The sequence below is a fragment of the Zingiber officinale genome, chromosome 9A, assembly GCF_018446385.1.
Source record: "Zingiber officinale cultivar Zhangliang chromosome 9A, Zo_v1.1, whole genome shotgun sequence".
NCBI lineage: Eukaryota > Viridiplantae > Streptophyta > Magnoliopsida > Zingiberales > Zingiberaceae > Zingiber > Zingiber officinale.
Genome location: NC_056002.1, coordinates 134,316,911 through 134,344,431, shown reverse-complemented (window position 1 = coordinate 134,344,431; position 27,521 = coordinate 134,316,911). Strand labels below are relative to the sequence as shown.

Genomic DNA, 27,521 nt, shown 5'->3' with positions numbered 1-27,521 from the left:
GCCAAATCATATGACCCAGAAAATGTATTTCAATAAAATTTTGGGAAAATAGCAAGTCATATATCTTAAGTCTTAACAATTGTTTGTTCTCTCTCAACAATCTCTGTTTCAACTGCCAATGAAGATTATTTTAGTTTGAGTTTTTTTTAGTTTTAAATTTCATATTGCTAAACTTGATCTTGAGAAATATTGTTCTATTTAATTTCTTGATTGATGTTTTTTTTTCTGTTATAAATTTTTTGATGTTTACAGGTCTTTCTGGATTTGAATGAGAGTGATATTAGACAAATACGAATACTCCTTCGTAAGGTATTCCTGTTAGCCACATGCTTATATTTCATATATGCTTAGTTGTCTTTATCATTGACATTCTAAACTTTCTTAGTTGTGACTTTTAGTTGCATCATATTAATGACTAGTATAATGTAGCTATGTTATATAAGTGAAACTGAGGTTTAAAATCTTGACCTGTGCCGAGATTTTGGTTTCGGACTGGAACGATATGGTTTCGGCATCGTATCGTGTCGTGTTGATACATTTTTGATATTTTTTATTTATATATAGTAATTATTAGATAAATATGTTAATTGTGTATAATTTAAAAATAAGGTGTATATTAATTTTATATAAGTTCTTTGAACAATTTCATATGGCTAGAAAAATAATTAAATATAGTTTTCTTTAAAGATGTATTAATAACTCAAATTAAAAGTAATACACCATAATTATATAAATTAATTGTTTATTCATTTAACTAATTATTAATTTAAATCTTATATATTTAAAATAGTAAAAAAAATATCAAAATATCAATTAAATAGTAAAAAAATATAAAATAATAATAATAAATTATCAAAATATAAATATGATTTATTAGAATTTTTAAGTAAAATTTAAAATAATAAAAAAGATTTTTTATAATATTAATTAATAATTTTAAAAAAGTTTTTAACTTTAAATATATTTTTAGAGATAATTTAATTAGGGTTATGAAAGCCTATTCAAAATATCACTTCTCAGTCGGAAATTGTTTCAATTAATTAAATCTTTTTTCTTTAGTAACACACGATTACGCAGCGCCTGCGAGCAGCGCTCGCGCGACGCTTCCAGCGCCGGCAGAGACATCATACGACGCTTTCGACGCTCGTGGAGGTGTCGCGCGACACTCCGACGCCTGCGAAGGCGTCGCACAACGCTTCCAGCGCAGGCAGAGGCGCCCCACGGTGTTTCTAGCGCCGCCGGAAGCATCGTGGGACGCTTCTAGCGGCATGGAGGCACCCCACGATCATCAATCGTGCTAGATGACACACACGAAATTTATTTGCGTACGGTGCCGGTTTCGCTTCCGCACTGGAACGGTTATTTCGGCGGTTTCGGGCAACACGACTCGACAATTCAAACCCTGAGTGAAACAACAATTAGAATACTTTAAGTCACAGGAAGTATCTTGCAACTTAAATTTCTTATTTTATTCCTTGATCAAAACACAGAATAAGGTGACGTGTGAAATTTCATGTCGTATGCCAGAATAGTGCTACTTGTATTGAGTAGAGTTGGGTAGTACCACTCGCAACATTGGTAGAGATGAGAATCTATCGTGATGTGTTATCTGGATGATTCTGCTGGTCACTGGAAGAGGAAGAACATCTTAAAAGTCAACTTGAAATCTGAAGGATTCATACTGGGATTAAGAATCAAGGAGTCGTATATGACAGTGGGACCAGGGACATCAGCCTCGGAGGAGTGTAGTAAGGTTGTTGGATGAGATTTTGCTGGATAGTGGACCCTGCTGGAATTGTGATTTGGCGACCAGTCTAAATCATGTAGCGTGGTTAATATTGAGGCTGCCTTATAGGGGGAAGCTTTCTGTTTTTTTCTTAGATGGGTTAATAGTGCCGACCGGAGCAACGCCTACAGCTGGTTGTTGACCGTTGTAGCATTGCCAATGACCAACATTGCTTAATTATTTTTTTGTTAAAAAAATGTAATGAGAAAGTTTTGAAGCTTGACTTGTTTCTTATTAAATGTCTAAATGACCACTTGATCACTAGGCAGATTGATTATAATACTGGTGCAAGCTACACTCATCTATTCGAAGTATACTAATTTGTTAGAAATCCTTGATTCTAGTTCTCTGCCTTCATTGTTTTCAATATTAGTTAGCCAACCTTCATGCAACATAGCTTTTACATAATGTTATAAGTGTTTCTAAAAGAATTTTTTTCTTCTACTATTTCCTTCGTGTTGTTGAATGAAACACAGAAAGCTTCTTTTATCCAATTTTTAAGGAAGTATGGCCACATACTATTTTATCTTTAAAGTTTGCAATCGAAGTTTTCATGTTACTTTTTTTTTTTCAGTTGGAGATGGTGAAAATGAACATTGAGGCTTGTAATTCCCCTGTGAAGATTAGGTCACTCAAGTTTATGCAAAGGAATCTTATCAACAAGGTGCGAGTGATTGTCCTACATAACTTAAATGCATTTCTGTTGGTCTACTAATATTTCAAATATATCCTTAAGTTTTGTAAATGCATAACATTTACAGGTTGCTTAACACAATAGTGGAAGTTAAGGTCTGAATTATGTTATAATTAATTTCATTTGTTCTTTGCTGCCACGGTATAGCTCTATTTATCTCTATACGTGATAATTGATCCTTATAATGAAAATTAAAATAAATTACTTTAAAATAAAACGATCCAATAAACCTAGTTTAGAGTTTAAGGAAGAGAGACCAAAGAAGAATTGATTAGTAATGATAAAATATAATAAAATCATTTAAATGTAGATAAAAATATAGTAGGAGATCGAGCCTAATGACGTGAAAAGATCTTTATAGTCTACCCTATTTAGTGGGATAAAGGTACAATTGTTGTTGTTTAATAGCATTAGTCATAGTCAAGGAATGAAATCTCCAGCCGTGTAGCCCGAAATGGATAGTTTTTACTGTTCTAACACCAGCACTAACACAGCATGTGCAATAATTTTGCGTGCGTCACGCGAGCGCAACAGAAGGAAGAAGGAAGAAGGAATAAGGTTGGAAACTTACCCGAAAGGAAGCATCGGCGAAAGATTAGGGTTTCGGGCGAGGCGACGACAATGAGACGGTGACGGTGAGGCAACAACGAGGTGGTGGTGGCTGGCGAGGTGGAGAAGTGGCGAGGAAGAAGTGGAATCGCGATGAGAGCGGTGGTGAAGAAGCGAAATCGCGATGAGAGAAAACGTTAGATTTTATTAAATCATTAAATTATATATAGAATTTCTAATTTCTAATTAATTATTATATAAATTATAATTATATATTATATAAATTAAAAATTAATTAAATAAACTATTAATTAATAAATATAATTATAATATATAATTTTATAATTTTTATTTAAAATATAAAAAATAAAGTAAAAAAAATATAGTTATATAATTTAAAATAATTTTAAAATCAAATTTTATTTTTTTATAAATTAAAAATAGATTAAAATTTTATAAATAATTTTTAAAAATTTAATTGTTAAAAAATAAAAATATATATAATTATTTCAAATAAATTTGATTTTAGAATGCAATATATATAAACTATAATATTTAATATATATTATTTATAATATTTATAAACTATAATTATATAAATATATATTATATAAATTAATAATTAAATAATTTATATAATTGTTATATATAAATTAGGATTAATTTATGTAATTATTATAGATAATAATAATTTTTTCTAAGAATTAATTTGATTTGAGATTTGAAACCACCAGTATTAATATACTTAGCTCTCTACTTTTAAGTTCTTACTTTCTAAGCATATGAAATACATATTTTTATTAGAAGTTTTATACGGTCAAGTTACACTAAATAAATATACAACTTATTTATATATATATCGAAACAATATTGATATGATACGATAAGATACCGAAACTGTATCGTTTCGGTCGAGAGCCCAAATCTTGGCATGGGTCAAGATTTTAAATCTTGGCCATAGTAGCAAAAGAAATTTTCTATATTTTCTTAAAATGTTATTATAATGGAAATTGCTTATATTGTCTTGCAAATTTAACATTTTGCATAGTTGCCACTTCAAAATTTTATTTGTAATGTTTATCATTCCAAAACTTAAAATCTTGCATATATGCCATCAAACAGTTTATCTCTCCTAAAATAGTAACTTAAGAATTATAATTGACAATCCTTATAAACATTATATGAAGTGAATTGAATTTAATCACTTATCAACATTTTCATTAATTTCTTTTGATGCATATTTATTTGATATTTGGAATGACATTGAAATCCAATAAAAATGATAAAATAAGAAAAGCAAGTTAATGGCTGCGAGAAAAAAAAAGACAATTGCATAATCATCAAGATTATGTTAAGTACATTTTATGTATAGAATTGTAACCAAACAATATTACCTGTGTTTAGTTTAAACTAATGTTATTTGAAATAGATTTATAATTTTAGAAGGCTATATATGTTACATTGAGTTTTATAATGGAACATTTGTGGGCCGGCACTAGGGGGGCCGCTAAGGTAGCGGATCTACCTTTTTTTTTTATAATGGAACATTTGTTTTTTAATTTCTATGAGGATATACATATATGTATTTGCCCCATTGTTATAAATATTTTCATAACATTATATTTATATGTTTAATAATTATTCACGTGTCCTAATAGATACTTATTTAAAAAATTAATATAATTATTAATTATTATAATATTATAAATTTTTATTTAATACTGATGACTTAATCAGTAACATTATATCAAATAATATAATATTAGTATTAAACTATTGATACTATTAATCATATTCTTTAATGCAAATAATTATTCACGTGTCCTAATAGATACTTATTTAAAAATTTAATATAATTATTAATTATTATAATATTATAAATTTTTATTTAATACTGATGACTTAATCAGTAACATTATATCAAATAATATAATATTAGTATTCAACTATTGATACTATTAATCATATTCTTTAATGCAAATAATTAGATATTAACAGTTACCCTGCCACTAAAGTGGTTACATATTATATGAACTTTTTAAGAATCATCAAATTAATAAAATAATAATATCACTTATTGTGTTCTAGGTTATGTAACTTTATTTTACGATTAACAATGATCAACAATTATAAAAGCAAATATCACCACTATGGGAGATGTAGATGCTAAATTGAGGGATCTCAAAATCAAACACTCTAAAATCTTTGATATAGAAAAGCTAATCAAGCAATATGGAAGATTTAAAAAAATATATATTTATAAGCTCTTTGGTAAATTGAATAAAAAGTTTTAAATAAATAGATTGCTAAATTAATGTCAAACGATCAAGACTTCATTGAATCCTAACAAGTATCTTGAGTCCCTCTCCCGATTGTTATTTGCTGATCCACATCTTCTCTAGGTGCAATGCTACTTCACAACCTCATGTTGTCTCGTTCTTCCATCTCTGTTAGAACCAAGCTATGAAACTGCTACGTTGTCATTCTCCTCTTTGTTAATTCTAGGCTTGTGCCAACCTTCCCTTTCTTCATGTTCGCTAACAACCACAACGTTGTCTTGCCCCATTCCACATAATTTGTCCCCATCCTAGCATAAAATCAGAACTCGTGCGATTCATTTATAACGTTCCAGCCACTATTGTGACCGCACATACAGTTGAACCCACATGTGACCATTTATTTAGCTATGTTAGCCTCGCCCGATGCCTCTCTTGTTGCTCATCAGAGCTTCTCCTCTCTGCTTGATGGACCATGCACATGAGCCATCCCTCATGTTAGCTTTCATGTTGCTCTCGGCCTAAGGTAAAGATCCCGCATATTTGTTGGTTGACTTTTTGTCCTTTGGTTGGCACCACAACATATTCACATGTGGCATTTGTGCCCTCCCTTTGGCCCGCGAATTACTCTCCCTGGTTGTCACCATTGTTGAAGTTTGTCTTATATCCTAACCGTGATCCCCACGAAGATAAGAAGGAATATGGGTAGGTGAATTATTCAAGCATGTTAAGGTCCTTTTGCTAGCTTTGTTTATTTCCTGAACAAGAAGCATGCATTATCTCTGGTTTTTATTGTTGAAAATTTTTAAACAGGAGGCTTTTTAGTTTTTCCATATCTAGTGATATGTTGGAATTTAATAGCTACTAGGAGTCTTGTTTATGATTTCTTGATATGTTCACATAAAACATATAGAAGATGGCAACTTTCATGTTCTTGATTGGTTGTATAATTTTACCGATGTGCGGACATGTATGCTTCTCTCCTTTATCTAATTTGTAATTTGGTCTTTTATGTGGGAAAAAATATTTGACCTTGGGATAATTTGCAATTTTACTTCAGATCTACAATGATTCAGCTGAAGCTAAAGTTCCTGCTGTTCTTGACTATCTGGGAACAGTGATTGAGGTAATCATCAGGACTTTGCAAAGATGGTTTTTACTAAATATATTTTTTCACTCAGTTTGTGCATTGAATAAAAAAAGGGATTTTATTTTATAGTTGATATGGTATTTTTTTTGGTTAATAGTAATATACATTATCATTATAATCTTTTAATGGACATAACACATTCCAAAAATGCATTAATCACCTAATATGTAAAACTATAATTTTTACTATATTATTGTTATACATCACCTTAATAATAACATATTAACAATCAATCAGCACTTTAACCTTACCTAATAACATTGTTATTGACTAAATCACATCATTATTATTAACTTAAATCATAGAATAATAATTTATCTAAAATTAAGAATACCTTAATTAAATCGCTATCCAACACAAACTTACCTAGTCCCGCACCATAATCAAATTAATTGCTACCAACTTAACCTTACCTATTGATCCTGTCTGAAATCTGCGAAGACGTGCGCTGGCTTCGATGAACGATGCTCCTTGCTGAAGATAACCTTCTGAAGATATGGAAGAAGCTCTCCCTGACCCTACGCACAGCACCAAAGCGTTAGCGACCTAAGACCGGGGTGGGGATCCCTGGCTAGGCTCTTCGACGCTCAAGTCAGTTTCTCTCTCAAAGGTGGAAGAAAGGAAGAAAAATAGTAACTGAAGTGAAACAGTGTTTAGATGCTAGAACTTGCGTACCTTACCAACAAAGAGGATCCCCCTTTTTTATACTATCTCACGTGACCTCCGTAGCCGTGAAGTGGTCCCCGGTTTGTTAGAGTTTGTTAAGAGATGAAGTCATCTTTAGGCTTCGTGCAATAATATGTTTAAGGAATCTTTTTTGTACTCCAGATGTATCTCTTTTGTCATTTAGGACTTATGGGACACATCATTATAACTGAAGAAGCTTTTAGAAGATGTTTCCCGCCAATTTTGCTAGGCTGCCATGTTTTAGTCGCTTGAGCTGACTGCATATGTTATGAAGAATACCCCCTGCTGAATATGTCTCGGCCGGTCGTTCTAGCCGGCCGTATATTAGGAATACCTGTTGTTGAATATGTCTCGGCTGGTCGTTCTAGCCGGCCGCATACTTGGAATACCTGCTATTGAATATGTCTCGACCAGTCGTTCAAGTCGGTCGTATATTAGAAATACCTTCTATTAAGCATGTTTCGTCCAAGATTGTACTATAAGGATGAGTGACTTTTATGCGCAGTCGGGCTCTACTCGACCAGTAACATGTTAAGAATCGTGTATAAGGCTAAGTATCCTTACGCTCGGGCGGGCTTGCTCGGCCGAGCATATATGAGCACATGGGTGCTCGCTTCAATCTTTAGTCGGCTGGTAACGTGTTGAGAATCTTATATAAGGCTAACTACCTTTACTCTCGGGCGGGTTTTGCCCGGCCGAGCATGTATGGGCATGTGGGTGCTCACTCGGCCTTCGGTCGACCGGTAACATGTTGAAAATATTATATAAGGCTAAATGCCTTTATGCTTGGGCGGGCTTTGCTCGGTCGAGCGTATATGAGCACACGGGTACTCGCTCGGCCTTCGGTTGGCCGGTCACATGCTGATAATATTATGTAAGGCTAAATTCCTTTACACTCGGGCGAGCTTTGCCCGGCTGAGCGTTTATGGACACGTGGGTGCTCGCTCAGCCTTTGGTCGGCCGGTGACATGCGGAGAATATTATATAAGGCTAAATGCTTTTATGCTCGGGCGGGCTTTGCCTGGCCGAGCATATACAAGCACGTGGATGCTCGCTCGACCTTCGATCGGCCGGTAACATGCTGAGAATATTATATAAGGCTAAATACCTTTATGCTTGGTCACCTAAACCTTCATTAAAAAGTTGATGAAAATATCTCTTCTTTTATTTCTCCATCATCTACTAGTACCCTATTACATTCATCTTTAATACATTTTATTTGGATAAGATCCCTTATCTTCTTTTCTTTCACTTTAACTATTCTATAAATATCTTTTTCCCCTTATTTTAATCCAATTTTTAATATAATCATTCAAAAATTTCATTCTTTGCTTCATTCATTATTCTCGTAGTTTTTTTCTTAGCTATTGTATATTTTTTTAAGTTTTCCTCGTTCTTACAAATATATAATTCCTTATAAGCTATTCGTTTTTTCTTCACTTTTTCTTGTACTTTCACATCCACCACTAAGATTCCTTACTTAGTGGTGCATATCCCTTTGACTCACTGAGTACACTCTTAGCTGTTATTTTCAATTTTAAGACCATCTTATCCTACGTCGTATTAGAGTCACCGTATATTTCACCTAATGTTTGTATTTTTACATTCTCTTTAAATATATTTTGCTTCTCATCCTTTAACTTCCACCACTTAATTTTAAAAGTCATATATATTTTCTTTCCATTGATATTATGTTTGAGACGTATATTCAACGCTACTAACATATGTTGGGTAGTTAAGATTTCTCTATAAATGACCTTGCAATCTTTACAAATCTTCTTTTTATCTTTTTTCCTAACTATAAGAAAGTTAATTTACGATTTATTATTTCCACTTTTGAATGTAACTAAGTGTTTTCTCTTTTCTTAAAAAACGTATTATCTAATACAAGGTCATATGCTAGCGCAAAATCTAATATAGTTTTCTCTTCCTCATTTCTCGTTCCACACCCATATGCCTCCGACATGCTCATTTAGATCACCTCCTATTAAAATCATGTCATTTGGCGGAATGTTTTGTAATATTTTATCTAAGTCGTCCCAAAATCTTGATTTGGTAGCTTCATCTAATCCTACTTGCGATCTATGTATGCTAACTATATTCCTAATTTCTTTCACCATTATTATCTTATGGGTTATATTTCTATCTCATTTTCTAACTATTTCTACAACTTCATCCAGTAACGAACTATCTACACTAATATTCACTCCATTTCTTGTTTTACTCTTTCTAGTGTACCATAACTTAAAATCCGAGTTTTTTTATCATCTTTGCCTTTTCGCCTACCCATTTTCTCTCTTGTACACATAAAATACTAATTTTTCTCCTAATCATTGTATTTACTATCTCCATTGATTATCATTGTACACTCAAAATACTAGTGAGGGTTCCTATGTTCCATGTTTCAAATCTTAGATTATTAGTCTACCTATCATATTTGTTCTTATCCAACCTATGGTGTAATAACTCTTGCCTATTAACACTATATCCAAGTATATAATTGTCCTTGCCAATATGTTACAGTCGGACCTTGCAATGCGTACTCTTGTATGTTTAGAATTACACTCGAGTTCTGGAGATGTAGCAGTCTTTGACAAGACGTTGCAGTTGGATCCAGCAACGCGTTCTTTCCGGGGAACAAACTAGCATTAGCACAATAGTTTAGTGGATTCATTCATTGAATATTTGTCATAGTTTTAACATTGGCCGGTAACCTAACGAAACTCTCCTCCTTTATTCGGGCTTGGGACCGGCTATGACTAGTTCGTCAGAAGCGGATTTTTTTAAAATATAAAATATATTAACTAAAAATAAAAAATTTAATCTAATTAAAAATGATATATATTAAATTAATGGGTTAATTTTATTAGGGTTTAATTAAGCCTATTTAAATTATCTCAATAAGTTGATGAAAATTATTAATCTGTTTAATTAATTAAACCTAAGTTACAACCATTGCCCCCATTGTTCCACCTTGTTTCACCCACCTATTCCGCGTTGTCGGGCTAGCGCGACGCCTTCGAATGCATTGAAGATGGCATAGTGACGCATCCGGACGCGTCACGGGGGCTCAAGGTGCACCGGCATCGGAGGCTTGCCTGTGCTAGTTCGCGAGTGGAACGAAATATTTCATCCGTATCAAATGAAACAGAACTAGATTTTAAACCCTGGGATCAACAAATTATTGCTGCTTCAGCATATATCAAGTTATCAACAGCATCAGTCATTGCCTTTGGTGAAAATCAGATACTTCAAAAGAATGGAGAACATTATTAGAGAATGAGTGAGATTTAGGAAGATGAATTTGAGAGGGCTAGAAAGTAAATAGTCAGGGAACAAGATTGAGGAGCCACATTTAAACTCAAATCTACAAAGGGATACAAACTGCGCTAGTAACCTTTTAGCCATTAGCACAATGACCCAACAACTAGGCAATCTAAGTGTTCATCCTAGTACTCAGTAGCAATCTGAAACTTGGTGGATTTTTGTGCCTTATTGCTGGTAGTATTGTCTGTACCAAGTGATACCTTATGAAACTTCAATTATAATTATCATATGTGAATTATGTTCACATATTTAAATTGTTTTATGCCATTATACCTTTTTTATGAGTTTCAATAACCTCATTTGTTAGAGCTGTAGTATTTCTTATTATTAAGGCGCGTACAACTGTTTGACTGTTGCTTTTATAAGCCTCTAACATACATGGAAATGTTTTATCTTTATACTCTACATCAAGGCTTCAACAAGTTGCTTCATATGTGTTCTTGTTGCAGGCAGATTGCAAGTTCTTGATATTTGCCCACCATCAGCACATGATTGATGCAATACACCAATTTCTTCTTGTAAGCAACTTCTATGTTTGTTATGTAGTATGATTCTTCACCAGCGAAACACCACAAACAAGTAACAATATATTGCAGAAAAAAAAAGTTGGTTGTATAATGGTTGATGGCGGTACACCTTCTACATCAAGACATGCTTTAGTTGCTGACTTTCAAGAGAAGGATAGCATCAAGGCTGCAGTTGTAGGCTACTTTTTAGTTTGATTGGTTGTCTCTGTTTTGTTTTAATTTTTTCACTTTTTTATGTTAATAAATAGCAAACAAAAACCTGAGTACATGTTCTTTTATAGCTTTCTATTAGAGCTGGAGGCGTTGGCTTGACTCTCACAGCTGCAAGCACAGTAATTTTTGCGGAGTTGCCATGGACTCCTGGTGAGATCATTCAAGCAGAAGATCGTGCTCACAGGATTGGTCAGGTAATGGTTAAAACTATTGCTATATTTCTTGGTTAGCCTAAAGATATCATCTGTCCTTTCTTGGATGCAAACACTCCTCTCTATAGGAATTTGACATTGACGAAGCTATCATAAATTGGGTGATTAAAATGAAGATGTTTTGGAGTCTTGTACTCTCATGACCCGGAGACTTCCATCCTTGTATGAGAGCCTCTTTACTTGGATAATATTCATCCTTTATCAAAAACCGTAAATAATACTTAAGAAGGATACATCAGGTTGTACGAATATGAATATGCAACACTTTATTAAATGATTAAAAGAATGTGAATAAAATGTTTGTCCCAAAACGATGACTCTATTATAACCATGACATCACTAACAAACTGATTTCATGCACACAATGAAATAGAAAACACCAAAAATATCAAAATGCATAAATAACCAACTATGTAGTAAAGAAATAAATTGAATGGTATCTATAGAAGTGTCTCCAAAACTATCGTTGAGCATCTCTAAATTTTTTATTATCCATTGTAAATATCATTAATAAATTTTAATAGGGTAGAACAATTTGATAAACAACAAGAGTATAAAAGGACAAGCAAACATAAAGATATGATCAAGCAATAAATGTAGATAGGAGTATGCAATTAATTTTTCTTCTAACGAGACATAATATAAACCGTACAGAATTTTATCTTAAATGTTCCTCTAATAAAAACCTAATTTGATTCTCAATGAAATAATTATTTATTTATTATCATCAAGCACTAAGATGATTTTAGCAATCACCAAGCAAATGAAAAAGTTTTCCTCGTTCTTACAATCACCAAGCTTGAACTCGATAAAGTCTAATAAGCAAACTTGAAGAAGTTTGATAAGAAAATGAACAAGCTTGAGCAAAGCCAAGCTTGGCTCGGTTTGGCTCGTTTACACTCTCTTGATATAGTCCTATGGATGGATGAACCATGCAATCAACCCCTAATAGTTGGAACATTTGGATTTTTGTTATATACATTTTTTAGTGTGAACTGCTTTTATTGCTAGGCTAACAACTATGTATATATTTTTCTACTAAATTGTATCTTGCTTTTTATGGAAATTTGGTAATAGATGAATTATTTTATAAAGATTAAACCAGTGGGAAAAACGTTAAGTTTCATGCATTTATTTTTCTTGACTTGTATCTAAAATTGTACCTTCAATGGATAAACATTAGGGTAACATCTAAGAGCATGGTTCCATGATAGTCTTAGGATCACTGATTTTTCTTGCCTTGTATCTAACATTGTGCTTTCATGGATAAACATTAGTGAATTATTGAACAAACGATTTTGTAGAAGAGCCTCTTTCTCTAAGATATGCTATGCTGGCATTTAATTGTGGATCCATTAAAACTTTCCTAGCTTTCTTTTTAATTGTGCTCAGACAAAAATACCAGATTATGTTAATATAGCTATGTATGCATGAATGCTCTCCCAAGGTTCTATGGATGTATTTCTTTTCATGAATACCATTTGTGGTGTAATTTTCCAGAATAATTTACTCAGTTGATATATTGAAACTCTTAATTCTATCAAACCTCAAATCCAATTAAATATTCTTGTCCCATTCCGGTTACAGGTATCATCAGTCAACATATACTATCTTTTAGCAAATGACACTGTGGATGACATAATCTGGTAAGCCCATGCCCCCTCCCCTCCCTTAGTTTTGTGGCACTTTTGCTTGCTAACTGTGCATAACTGACAATATTCATTTTGTGGCACTTTTGATTGCTAACTGTGCATACTGACTAATATTCATTATATTCAGGGGCGTCGTTCAAAATAAATTGGAGAATGTTGGCCAGGTTCTATTTTCTCACCCTTCCTTTTACTACTCTTTTTTTTTTGGATAAATAAAAATATATTAAATCCAAATAAAAAGGTGTACAACCAGGATTGGGCAATCCCAATCATCATAATCAACCGCCTCTCATCCTTGGGGGCTACTTATGTCTGACACAGCGTCAGATCAAAGTATATCCGATCGGTATACATGTGTTTGCACACTTCTCTTGAATATCCTCTCAATATCTAATTGTCCCTCCCCAAAATAACTACTATTCCTCACTTACCAAATATAGTGAATCATAGAAGATAAAATCAGGTGACGGACCTTTGTCAATAGCTGACTCCCTCGGTAGTATCTATCGAAGACGCACATCATCCTCTTATATATGGACATCTTCTGTCACATATGTAGCCAGTCTCTGATCCTCCTCCAAACTCCACAATAGGGAGGCATTCAAAAAACAGATGCTCCTGTGATTCAAGCACGTGATAGCAGAAGGTGCACAGTCGATCCTCCAAGTACTCCTACCTATCTCTAGTAGGAAGACGTCATTGTGCCAACATCTAGAATGTGACTGCATGACTCGGTTGAACATAGTAGGTCTTCCACACTATTCGGGCCTATACTTTCTTGGTCTCTTCATTTTATTACTGATCATACAACTCATCATAGTCACATTCGTAACATTAAATTTCTCAAAATGACTGAATAAAGTTGATGTTAATCTCTTATAGATATTGATTTTGTCTATAAGTGAAGATTGTGCGCTGGGTAGGTAGCTGCAACGTTGACTAAGCGAAGACCTTCGGATTGAATCGAGGACTGCTAGTGTGCTAAACTCTATGCACACACTTAAACGAGCCAACATAACATCAGCGTCAAAAACCAGGGAAGGGGTCCCTGGTGAAAGCCTTCCAACGCTCAAGTCAGTGTATTGCCCGAGCGAGAAGTAGAACAGTAAACGAGTGGTAAGATGCGCGTAGTAAAATGTATGGAGTGTGCATATCTCACCATTGGAGAGGACCCTCCATTTATATATTACCTTTATAACTTCCGCAATCATGAGATGATACAGAATGTCAGGTGTCAAAAGTTGTTGAGCAATGGAATATATACATCCTAAAAGACGTATGAGGCATCGTCCATTACCCATGTGCACCCTTTTGTAACTAATGCCCTTAATGAGACGGTTGAAGGAATATGCTATCATTATGTGTCAGCTGAGGGAAAGTATAATCATCTTTGAAGAAGATTCCATTAAAGGTCTGTGTCATCGTAGAGAAATATTCTTTGACAAATGGCTGATACTTTGGCAGGTTGTTGAGATTCTCTATCAATGTTGTCCCTAGGATATATCTCGGCCGGAAGTTTAGCCGACCGATCGCTTAATCCAGCGGCAGATCGATATGTATAACGGAGCTACTGCTTTCTATACGGATACTCTTTAGGGTCGCTCGAATATATGTTGTGTGATGCTAGAGATCTGAGTGAAATAATATAAACGAGTCCCTTAGGTCTGAGCGGTTCTATGACCGTCCGGTCGTACGTAGGGTTGCTTGTGTCTGGAGAATGGGGAACTGAATCCAAAGAGACCCAACCAACCTTTTGGTCAGTCGTCCTTACAATTAGGGATTGGTCCTTGGTTACTGAGGTAATATCTCGAGCTATTTAAATCCAGTCGGGTTATTGAGACCTGACCGAATATGTTCCCGGCCATCCTCTAGGCAGGCCGGTCTTCTTTTTGACACAGATGAATAATAAGGGTCGGATACCCACAAAGGGTTGTGGTGCCTTTCTCCCTCAGGCACAACCGGTCATTGGGGCGGCTGTCCTTGAATTGGTGGGCCTTAGTACTAGGCGAGAGGCTGGGCTCTATTCAAGGGTGACCCTTTGATTGCTATCTTTCTTTGACTTGGACCTCCACTTCACCTTGATTTTATTTTCCACGTCAATCCAGGGTCTGCATTTAACACCTTATATAAGATATTTGTTAGGACCCTTGGCAGCCGGCTAGAGGGGGTGAATAGTCCCTGCACAAATCAAGCAAAAACTTTTCTCGAACTTATAACTTAATTAAAATAACACTTATATAAGAATAATAAAGAAACTAAAAAGATGAGGCTCGGCAGATTTACTTGGTTATAACCGGGGAGGTTGTTAATCCAAGGCAGATGAAAAAGTGCACAAAAAATCTCCTTTGGGCGGAGAAGCCTCTTACAACATTCAAAGCAAACAAAACAAAGCTAAACTCAGACAAACTCAAGCACAAGTGTTGTTACTCTGTAATTCTTGTTGTCTTTAGCTTCTGGGAGCAGGGCTGCTTATATAGCCCTACTCGGGGCGCCTGGAATGGGATAAAACCTTATCTCCGACGCGCCGGTCAAAGGTCACGTCGATATTGATAAAACTTGGATTCCGGACGTTCGGATCCGACCGCTCCAACTAGGTCCAGGCACCCTAGACTGGTCCAGGCGCCTCGAAGGGTGAAAGTCAACATTATGTTGACTTTCACTCCGGGCCTCCAGCTTCGGCTCCGCTTGCTTCAGTCCGGGTCTTCCGCTCCGGCTCCGCTCGCTTGGGTTATTTCGGTCATCCGGAATAGGGCTCACCCGAATCCAACTTCCGGCCTTCTCCTCGAGCAAGTTTGCGCTCTGGCTTCTCGTCCCTCAAAATCGCCACGTGCTTCCTTCTCGTCCGCCAGCGTACTCTTCCACAGCTTTTCGTCCCTCGGACAGCTGCGTCTTTTGCTCCTCAAGCAATCTTCCGCTCCGACTTCTCGTCCCTCGAAAATACTGCACACTCCCTTTTCGTTCGCCGGTGTACTCTTCCGCAACACTTCGTCCCTGAGATGCACCGAGCCCGTCGGCTCTCTTCCGTGTCGTCCTTCTTGCTAGCTGCGTCTTTTGCTCGACGTCCTGTGCTCCTAAGTTCTTGCATACTTAGACACAGGGTTAAACACAACAGGACCTAACTTAACTTGTTTGATCATATTAAAACTATCTTGGGGTACCAACAATCTCCCCCTTTTTGATGTGAGTAACCCAAGTTAAGTTAGGATAAACCAACGTAAAGTAAGAGTAATAAATTTTGCAATAAAGTGCAAAAATTTAAAAAATTAAGCTGCCTCCCCCTAGACTTAATCTTCCCTTCTCTCCCTTTGATCACATAAAAAATGGGGTACTCAAAAAAATATAAGGGTAATTTTTCGAAAATTTTAATTCGTTTAACAAGCAAAATTCTGAATTCATAAGTTAAAATGACTTAAAAACTTTGGTCAATTTTAAACACAAGTCTAAGAGAAAAAGATCGAAATTGAAATCCTTAAAACAATTTTGGAAACCTTGAAATATTTCCTTAAAATTGTATAGAGCATGCATTTTGACAAAAGAAAATATATTTTCAAGAAAAAATCTTTAAAAAATATATATTTAGATAAATAAGTCAAAAACTTTTCAGAAAAATTTTCTTAGTTAGCAAGGATAACTCTTGAAAATTTTGAATAACAAAATTCAAAGGTTGAGATTTTTCTATGGATGAAATCAAATTAATTTCGAATAATAATTAAACTCAAAAGGAATTTTGTAGTTTAAAAAAAATCAATTTGCAAAAAAAAAAACAAGCATGATCTTGGAATCCAAAATAGATTCCTTTCTATCGCATTAACAAGAAAAATTTTTGCTTTTCTAATTTGCTCATTGTGATATTTAAATTTTCATTTTAGTCTATAATAATTTCTAAAATTCGAAGCAGAGAATTTTGAACATGCAGAAATTTTTAAAGTTTGTGTATGTTTCTTTAACATTTCATTTTCTGTTTCTGATTTACAAGAATCTTTCGAAAACATTTTTATCAAATTAAGCAATTAGTCAGGAGGTAGAGACCGTACCTGACTTACCTTGTCGACTTCTGATGCTCCCTCTTAGAGCTATTTTCCTCCGACATTGCTCCCCCTTCATTGATGCTCTCAGTGCTTATTTCTGAAGAACTTTCTTTATCTTCAGGTAGGTACTCGGCTGTGAGGGTAGTTTTGGTAATTTCCTCGTTTTCTGCTTCTAATGACGACTCGGAGTTCATCGAGGAGTTGGATTCAGTTACTTTTGGTTCTTCATAGAGCTTTAAGAACTTTTCCCAAAGTTCTTTCGCACTCTTGTATTTTCCAACTCTGACGAGGTCCTAGGCAGGTAGAACGTTCAGAAGGCGGGACTCAGCCTTACCATTTGCCATAAAATCATTACGTTGTTCCTTAGTCCATTGATGCTCCTTAAGTTATTCTCCTTCTTTGCTTTTCGGCATATTAAAACCATACTTAATTGTTAGATAAATATTAAAATCGGTTTTAAAATAAACCTCCATTCAACATCTCCAAAAAGCGAACTCCCCCTCGAATACTGGTGGTAGATGCTAGCTCCGGCCATCGTTTTTGCTTCGATCGACGGTTAGTCCTCCTGAAACGTCCTGGCTCTGATATCACTTGTTAGGACCCTTGGCGACCGGTTAAAGGTGGGTGAACATCCCCTACACAAATCAAGTAAAAACAATCTTTCTCGAACTTATAACTTAATTAAAATAACACTTGCATAAGAATAATAAAGAAACTAAAAAGACAGACTTAGCAGATTTACTTGGTTACAATCGGGGAGGTTGTTAATCCAAGACAGATGAAAAAGCGCACTAAAAATCTTTTCTAGGCGAAGAAGCCTCTTACAGTATTCAAAGCTAACAAAACAAAGCTAAACTCAGACAAACTCAAGCACAAGTGTTGTTACTGTAATTCTTGTTGTCTTTAGCTTCTGGGAGCAGGGCTGCTTATATAGCCCTGCTTGGGGCACCTAAGAGCGTTCCATGCGCCTGGAATGGGATAAAACCTTATCCCTGACGCGTCGATCAAAGGCCACGTCGATCTTGATAAAACTTGGGTTCCGGGCGCCCGGACTCCGGGCGCCCCGAAGGGTGAAAGTCAACATTGTGTTGACTTTCACTCCGGGCCTCCAGCTTCGGCTCCACTTTCTTCGATCCGGGATTTCCGTTCTAGCTCCGCTCACTTGGGTGATTTCGGCCATCCGGAATAGGGCTTACCCGAACCCAACTTCCGGCCTTCTCCTCGAGCAAACTTCCGCTCCGATTTCTCGTCCCTCGGAATCGCCACATGCTTCCTTCTCGTTCGACAGCGTACTCTTCCACAGCTTTTCGTCCCTCAGACAGTTGCGTCTTTTGCTCCTCGAGCAATCTTTCGCTTCGGCTTCTTATCCCTCGGAAACACCGCACGCTCTCTTCTCGTCCGCCAGTGTATTCTTCCGCAGCACCTCGCCCCTCGAACGCACCGAGCCCGTCGATTCTTTTTTGTGTCGTCCTTCTCTCTAGTTGCGTCTTTTGCTCGACGTCCTGTGCTCCTAAGTTCCTGTACACTTAGACACTGGATTAAACACAACAGGACTTAACTTATTTGATCACTTCAAAACTATCTTGGGATACTAATAATATTTACCTCCAAGTACTAAATTGAAGAGAATATAATTCCTAAGCACAGTCGCAATGCATATCGGATTTCAAATACACTGCACAAAGCACCAACAGTAGGTTCTCTGTTTCATTTTGCTGCTGATGCCAATTGCCAAGTGCAACTGATTGAAGAATCACTGATTTTTCGTGTTGCTGCGGCCTTTCAATAAACAACTACGTTTCTTTTGAGCTTAGTATAATATTCATGGTCTGTATCCTACTACCTTTGAAGTTTCAACTACTGGAGGTACAATTTTTTGCTTTTCCTGCAGGTGCTTGATGGCCAATGGAGGACATTACGAGTGTCTTGGAATCCCCAAGCATAAGTCCTCCTAACCAACGAACTTTGGACGCCTCTATGAAACGTTGCCAAAGTACCGACGACGCCCACCACAAAGCTAAAAGTCCTAAAATCTGACCTGAGTTTCCTCTCTCTCTCTGTGTTTTGCGAATGCATGCCTAATGCGTTCCGTTTATATGGCATTTTGGGTTTTGTGAGAGACGGTTGTAATCAATTGTAGTGGATGAATAACATGCATCTTTCTTCTCTCTTGTAGAAAAAGAAAATGATGAAGCATCGATAAGTATCACTGCCCTTCAGCGTTGTAAATTGTCATTAGAAAAGAGCAAAACAAAGTGTTGGTGTTCATCTGTTCAACGTTGACTTACCAGTTACGTTGAGCTTTTTGGCTTGAAAATTGATAATTTTCTAGAGATCATCGGTTTTGGGTTATCCAAAAAAAGAAATTTACTCTGCTTTTGTAAATTATCTTTGTATTTTATTAAAAAAAATTGTGGCTTTTTTTACAGAAATTATATTTTTTTTTGTGATTTTTTTTATCTTTTCTAAATTATCAGTATTATTATTGTGTGGGTTTTATCTATCATTTAGAAAGTAAAGATCAATCCAGTTTTATTGGAAGTGCCAACTAGCTCTCGCTCTCAGATCGTATTGATCGGGAGAATTAGTATGATCTTACGTTATAATTATTTTATATATTTTTTGTTGGTGTTATTTTGTTGGTCTTTCAATTGAGATATTTTAAATTTTTTTGCCAAGTGGTCGAGACCCTTGGTTTCTCGTTGGATTTTTTCAGGACATTTTTCCATAAGTAATTTATACGAGACATTAATTTTTCTTTCGTGTAGTTTATCCATTATTCATACCATTTACAAGATAGGGAATCATAAAAATTATTTAAACACAATAACTGCATCAAGTATCATTTTCACACAAGGCTTTGTCACGTCGGACCTTTTAATTGAAATGTACCCATTCGTAATATTAGTGTCTGCTCTACAATCTCAGTGGTTAATGATACATGTAAGTATGATGTTTTGCTATTCGTTTTCAGATTAATACGGAAGAGGTAAATTACGACTGATTACTAAACTTGGGTTGTTGAATATTAATAAGGAAAGGATAGACACTCAGTTGTTAATTGGAATTTGACCTCATAATAACTCATAATCTGATGTTATTTACAATATTTGAATGTATGCAAAAGAAACTAAAACTTAAAAAATATAAAATATTCAAAATTTCAATAACATAATCGAGGGTTTATTCGTAAATTTCAAACATGAACCTTTGCCGATCATTTTTTAAAAATAAAAACAAAATGCGTGGCTTTAAGGAACAGCAACAATATTCTTTATAGTTAGGCAAGTTTAGTACCTGCAATAATTTGCATCAAAGTTTTTATATAAAATAAATAAAGAGCTTAATAAATATAGTTATTTTAATTAATTTTGACTAAACTATTATATGAAATTATATCGATCAAAATTGGAGAAAAACATCGTTCACATATTAATTTTTATTAATGTTATTATATATATTTAAAGTGGATATTTTATAAAATATGTATATTTGGGAGATAAATTTTAATAAATATTTGAATTATTATTAAGATTAGAAAAGTCCTTTTTCTTTATACGTCGATCGTTAATTCCTTGGAATTGATTCCTTTCATACTTTTTCTTTTAAAAGTTATGTTTTTAGATGGATCAAATTGATTTTTTTTAATAAAAAATAAATAGAGATGATTTTTTATGATAAATTAAAATAGGTCGATTTTTTAATAACGAACATCTTTTTTTTTAATCATTGCTCCAATTGTTGGTTTCGAATCCTCAAAATTCTATTTATAGAAAACCCGAAACCCTAACAACCGCTCCGGCTCCGCCTCTTCTCATCACTTTCGGTCTTCCTCCTGCCATCGGCGCACTCCCTTCACCGTCTACGGCTCCTCTTTCCTTCCCTCTGTTTTCGGTCGCCGTCGCCACTGTCGCTGCTGCCACCAGCACCTTCTCACCATCACCAGCTCAGCGTACCAGCATTTTCTCTTTTCCCTAGTCGCTACTGGATCCCTTACCTTCTCCGTCCGTGGCAGGTCGAATTTGTGTTGGTTTCTTTCTGTAATCCTAGTAAGTGTTTGGTTTAACGCCGCTGCAGATATCAAGGAGAACAGCCATGGGCAAGAAGCGAAGCAGTTCTCTTAGGCCTGTCAAAGCATCCAAAGGAGATCCACAGTCAGAGTAGAGATTCCTCCTTCTTTCTTTTCTTGTTCTTTTCATTGTATCGGTTGATGATACGTCTTGTTGTTTAACTATATAAGCAGAGTGAGCTCAAATTGCTACGAAGGAGAGCGCCTCGATCATCTCCTGGTTCAACTCACCAAGTAACTTGCACCATTTTTTTTCTCGTGCCATTCCTCTAGTCGCTTTTGAATTCATAATTGCTTTTGTTTGCTTTAGGAGCATTGAATCAGCTAAACTTTCCAAAGGAGAGCTACCTGATAAGATGTGGATCAAGGTTTTCCTTACCTTTTTTATTTTGTTCTTAATTAATTAAGGGAATTTAGCCCCCAATGTGCCTTTAGTACTACTGTTTATTGATTTGTTAGTGTCATTGTTGAATTTGGTTCGTGTAGCAACAATTTGCTATTGGAGTCAACGATGTCACACGTGTTCTTGAAAGAATGATACAAGCTGAGGCAGATTGCCAATCAAAGAAAGAGCATAGTAATATCAATCTCCGTAGAGCTCCTCTGGTCCCTCTGCAGGTTATGTTCTTTCTGCGATGTCTTCTATGTTTCTGCTTTTATGCCCAAAATAATGATGGTAGAGCATTAGAAATAGGGGTGTCAAAAATGAACTTGACCTGCCAACTCAACCTGAGTTGACCCCAAAACCTGCCAACTCAACCTGAGTTGACCCAAAAAAATCAGATTCGAATTGGGGGTTTTTGGGTTCAGGTTGGGTTTGGGATTTTTTGGGTTGGTTTAGTTTCAGTCCAGTTTGGGTTGTGTTCAGGTTGACCTAAATTTAGGATTTAGGAGTTTTTTTTGGTTAAATCAAATTTTATTTTGAAAATTAAGATGTTTTATGTACATAAATAATAGAATGTAGTATACATGATGAAATATTGAGACAAAAGTGAAGAATTATAGGGAGATAACAAAAAATGGTTTTTTTTTTCAGGTTGGGCCGGTTATTTGGGATGCATGAGTGATTATTTGTGACATTTGTTTTTACAGGACCTCCTTTAGGATTTACTAATCTCTCTGGTAAAGTTTGGTTTTTTTCACCCCACCCTACACGCATATCATTTCACTTTAATACTTAAGACTCTTTATCTACTCCCTCTGTATTGATGTTGAATGTCAGCATTTTAAAACAAATACTCCAAGTGTACACTTGACATCCTAGTTGATGACAAATACTCTATTGATGTTGAATGTCAACATTTGAAAACAAATACTCCAAGTGTACACTTGACATCCTAGTTTATCACAAGTAAATATTTTTAGATACAATTTTGTTGGAAGTTATTTACAATTTTAGATACTCATACTTTAGTTCAAGAAAATAGTTCCCATCTAGATTAAGAGTATATTGTTTCTCCTACTTATTAATATATTTGGTCTGGCAAGCCTTCAACCTTCCCCTTTCTAAACAGAAATGGTGTTTTCGATGGGTTTAAGAAATCATTTCTTATACTTTGTCTTTCTCAGCTAAATGGACTATTTTGTATGAATAAGATGGAGCAAGGTTTCATAAGAAGTTTCTCTATCAATTGTCTTGTATCAAGAGTCAGTTCTATATTCTTTCTTTCTTGCATTCGTATTATATAAACTCACTAATCATGCTAAAGATAAATGCTTTTGTTTGTTACATACTGACAAGATTATACTTGTTGACTTCAGTAAGTTTTATTTCTTCGTAAGAAAATTCTCATAAATTCTTAAAAATGCTTACTGTGAATCACTCTTATTCTTGAATTCAGCAGATTGAAATTTAAATGTTTATAATATTGATGGAGGATGAATCTGGAGTGTTTTAAGTGTCCATAAGGGTAGCATACATACCTAAGGCTCACAAGTATGCACATACAATTCTCTATGTTAAAATGAATTTGAATTTAGTAACGTTTATCCTTACAGAGATAGATTTCATGCATGTAGTAGGGTCATGTTAAGTTTCCCAACCGAAACGCCTTCAAATAAATAATTATGTAGTGCAGAGATTATGCAAATAAACAGTTCTGGGAGTTTTAGGGTATATACTGCTTTGACAGGGTTGAGAAAGTAGCAAATGTCAGCAGATGACAGTGCTTGAGTGTCTGTTAGCACAAGTTGAAAGAGTAAAGGTTTATTGTGTAGCTGATAATCTGGTATCGGGTATAAGTTTTTGAGCAATGGTTTCTTTGCTTTGCATTTACCTATCTAATGACATGTTTGGTTATCTGTTCTAATATATATTTATACATATTTGGTGCAAGTAGGCGGTGCTCTTAGCTGCGGACTGCAACCCCCGAAGGCTGACAAAACATATTCCAAGCTTGGCATCGCCCATGCAGATCCCGGTGATATTCGTGAAGGATAATAAAAGAGGTTCCTTGAGATTAGGTGAACTGGTGATGTTGAAAACAGCAATGGCAATTGGAATAAAGGTTGGTTGCTTTTCCTCTCCACGTTATCATGTTTGTATGAGTGAAGCTAAGGCTATTGCTTTCATCTCTTGTCTAGGTCAAAGGAAGCATAATTAACGAAGCAATTGACGAACTTCTCAGCAGTCAGCCCCCGGAAATATCCCTTCAGACACATGATTAAGCTTTTTGTAGGGAGAGGGAGAAAGAGCAGAAATGAAATATCCACGATCTTAACTTGGTATCAAAGCCTATCTAATTCATCGTATCTTATCCATTTCATATCGCGGCAGTGACTGATCATCCTTGCTTTCTGCCCATCTCCATATTGTTTTGCCACTAACACTATAAAAAATCATGTGAATAATGACGGAATCTTTGACTGAATGAAATTCAGTTGGTAATTTTCGACTGAATTAATTTCAGTCGGTAATTATCGACGGAAATTAACATTCAGTCAACTGACTGAATTAATTTATCGATAGAAATTAATTTAGTCGGTAAATCTATTTACCGTGGGCATACTTTCGGGGTTCTCCGTCAAGTCGAGCGTGGGTTTGGAGTTTTCCGATGGAATGGTCAATTCAGTCGGTAATTATTGATTGAAATAAATTCAATCGGCAAATCCATTTACCGCTGGTGTAGTTTTGGGGCATTTTCATCGAGTCGGGCGTGGGTTTGGGGTTTTTCAATGGAATGACTAATTCAGTCGATAATTATCGAATATCAATTTCACTGATTGAATTAATTTTAGTTGATGATTACTGATAGAAGTTAACAGTCAGTCGGTTATTGACTGAATTTATTTCAGTCGGTTACTGACTGAATTTATTTCGATCAGTAATTATTGATTACTGATTGAAATAAATTCAGTCGGCAAATCCACTTACCATGGTTGTACTTTCGGGGTTTTCGTCGAGTTGGGCTTGGGTTCGGAGTTTTTCGATGGAATAGTCAATTCAGTCGATAATTATTAAATTACTAACTGAAATAAAGTCGATAATTATTAAATTACTAACTGAAATAAATTCACTTGTCAAATCCACTTACCACGAGTGTAGTTTTGGGGTTTTTTTGTCGAGTCGGGCGTGGGTTTGAGGTTTTCCAATTGAATGGCCAATTCAGTGGGTAATTATCGATTGAATATAAATTTTAGTTGGTAATTGCCGATTGAATTAAATTCAGTCGGAAAATCCAAATAGAAATTAGGGCACGTCTTGCTTTCTCACGCGAACTCCTCTCCTCTCCCCTCAATCGACAAACCTCTCTCGGTGATCAGTAACCCCTCTCCTCTCTCGGACTCGACAATTGGTGAACCTCTCTCTCGGTGATCAGCAACCTCTCTCTTGTCCCGGACTCATCGATCGTCAACCTCCTCCCCTCTTCTCGGCAACTGGCAACTCGGAGTTTGCTCATCTCCTCCTCCCACCTCTCTTCCTATCAAGTTCTCACGCGCAAATGAGCTGGTCTCAGGCTTACTCGTGGTCGACTATCGTAGGCTTGCTCGCGATCCACCGTCGCAGGCTTGCTCGTGCTCAATCGTTGCAGTGTTTGCTTGGAGCCGATCGACAGTTGCAGTGTCTGCTAGCGGGTGGATGGCCACTGCAGTCGCCTGCTCGCGGTGGGCGTTGTAGTGTCTGCTAGCGGCCGGTCGGCTATCACAGTGTCTGCTCGTGGTTGGTTGGCCGCTGCAGTGTCTGCTCACGGTTGACTGGCTGTTGCAGTGTCTGCTCGAGGTCGGTCGACCGTCGCAGTGGCATGCTCGCGGTTGGATGGCCGTAGTGTCCTGCCCGTGGCCGACCGTAGTGTCCTTCTTGTGGTCGCCGTAGTGTCCTACTTGCGGCTGGCTAGTAGCAGGGGCTTGCTCGCGACTGACCACAGGGGCTTGCTTGTAGCCATGATAGGGCTCTGCTCACGGCCTCGATCAGCTACTGCTGGAGCCAGCTCTTGGCTATGACCGACCGCCGCAGGGGCCTGGTCGTAGCCTGCAGTAAGCATCTGCTCAACCATAGAGGTCCTTAATTGTTTCATTGCATATTTGTGATTAATATCTATTTCTTTGAACCTTTTTAAACACATGTAGATGATCTCAAATATTTGAGACAAACGAAACTTAAATGTGATGTTCAGATGAATTTGACAGTTTACGTGTCAATTGTTTTATAGATTAGATTTGTTTTACTTGCATTATCTTTTATTTATTAGAGTTAGTTTTATTATATGTATTGCTATTTCATTTAATGATACCCTAAGCAATAACATGGATTTATTAGAAATTATAAGTTTATAATGATTCACTAAGCAATAACATGAAATTCTAAGTTTGTAATAATACCCTAAGCAATACCATTATATTCTAAGTTTATCATTCATTTGCTTTACTGTAGAGGGGATTTTCGATAATATGATACGAAGATCATGAGAGGAAATTGAGCTCATAATATTTTATTTAAGCTTATTTCAAATAATACAAGTTTAATAATGTTTTAAATTATATTGTCATTAGGTAACAATCTATATAAATAAAGTTTGGATGTACAATCAATTAGAAAATAAATTTATCAGAGATAGTTTTATTACTGAAGTTGAATAGTTTGTGAACTTTGTTAAAAATCATCCAGAATGTATGAATGATAATGAGTTATGGTGTTCATGCAATCATAAAAAAAAGTCAAAATAGAGCTTTCCGTGATAAGGATACTGTAAAATTGTATATATGTAGAAATGGTTTTGTGAGCCTTATTTATATGAACCAATTGGGTATTCTGATAGTTCATCATCTAGGACAATTGTTACCGCTCCTAAAGCATCAACTAATATTGATATTGTAATGCAATCAATGGTTCACGATGCAATGAATGCAGTTGATTATTCCAATATATATGAAATATCAACACCTTAATATCAACAACTATATGAAATGTTAAAGGCTAGTGAAAGAGAAGTCTGGGAAGACATTCCTTCTAGTCATTCTCAACTATTAGCTATTGTAAAGTTATTGAATATGAAAACAGAACATTATTTTTCTGAAAGATGTTACGATGATATCTGTCAATTGATGTCAGAGTTGCTTCCTGCTGATAACATAATGACTGATAGCTTCTATGAAACGAAGAAATTGATCAGAAGTTTAGGTTTGCATGTAGAGAAGATTGATTGTTGTATAAATAACTGCATGATATTTTGGATAAAGACAACGATCTGAAAAAATGCAAAATTTATACTCACCCTCGTTTTAAGTATTATACTCGCATACAAGGGAAGAAGAAAAAAAATATTGTTTGAAAAGTGATGTATCATTTTCCATTAACTGCTAGACTTCAAGGCTTGTATGCATCTGCCGCTACAGTTTGCCACATGATGTGGCATCATGAGCATGAGCACGAAGGAGGTATAATGTGTCATGTTTGTGATTCTCCTGCATGGAAACATCTTGATACTATATTTCTCTCCTTTGCAATGGAACTACATAATATGAGATTGAGACTTTTTGCAGATGGATTTCAACCATATGGTCAGTCGAGATAGCAATATTCATCTTGACCAGTCATATTAACACCGTACAATTTACCGCCATGGATGTGCATAAAAGATGAATTTATATTTCATACTGTGCTTATTCCTAGTCCAACCAATCCCAAAGATAATATAGATGTTTTCTTGTAACCTCTGATTGCCGAGCTGAATGAATTATGGAATATAGGGGCAGTGACTTATGATGTTGCAAGTAAAACTAATTTTATATTGCATGCTATCTTATTATGGACGATTAGTGATTTTTCAATATACTCAATGTTGTCGGGATGATGCACGGCTGGTAAATTAGCATGACCACATTGCATTACAGAGTCCGATGCATTTTCATTAC

At 35.6% G+C, this 27,521-nt stretch overlaps 1 protein-coding gene and 1 pseudogene across 8 annotated transcripts; both read left to right on the top strand.

Moving 5' to 3' along the window:
• Nucleotides 1-19,369, top strand: part of LOC122021151 — a 93,926-nt pseudogene extending 74,557 nt beyond the window's left edge.
• A 1,495-nt stretch (nucleotides 19,370-20,864) lies between these two features.
• On the top strand, nucleotides 20,865-23,967 carry LOC122021367. Of its 8 annotated transcripts, none has more exons than XM_042579487.1 (7): nucleotides 20,865-21,053; nucleotides 21,179-21,261; nucleotides 21,342-21,404; nucleotides 21,481-21,538; nucleotides 21,657-21,788; nucleotides 23,510-23,677; nucleotides 23,754-23,967. In XM_042579487.1, exons 2-7 carry the CDS (start codon nucleotides 21,197-21,199, stop codon nucleotides 23,835-23,837), a joined length of 570 nt encoding a protein of 189 aa, XP_042435421.1. In that variant the 5' UTR covers nucleotides 20,865-21,053; nucleotides 21,179-21,196; the 3' UTR covers nucleotides 23,838-23,967. The 8 variants fall into 8 exon arrangements, with proteins under 8 accessions (XP_042435421.1, XP_042435420.1, XP_042435419.1 ...); XM_042579486.1 differs by having other exon boundaries at nucleotides 20,865-21,105; XM_042579485.1 differs by having other exon boundaries at nucleotides 20,865-21,116.
• Nucleotides 23,968-27,521: the final 3,554 nt, after the last annotated feature.

Bases quoted from the DNA above. Each gene is read 5' to 3' on its own strand.
- LOC122021367 (XM_042579487.1), top strand. From the start codon at position 21,197: ATGGGCAAGAAGCGAAGCAGTTCTCTTAGGCCTGTCAAAGCATCCAAA. The intron at 21,789-23,509 runs GTTATGTTCTTT...TGGTGCAAGTAG, and splicing joins CTCCTCTGGTCCCTCTGCAG to GCGGTGCTCTTAGCTGCGGA. The intron at 23,678-23,753 runs GTTGGTTGCTTT...TCTCTTGTCTAG, and splicing joins CAATGGCAATTGGAATAAAG to GTCAAAGGAAGCATAATTAA.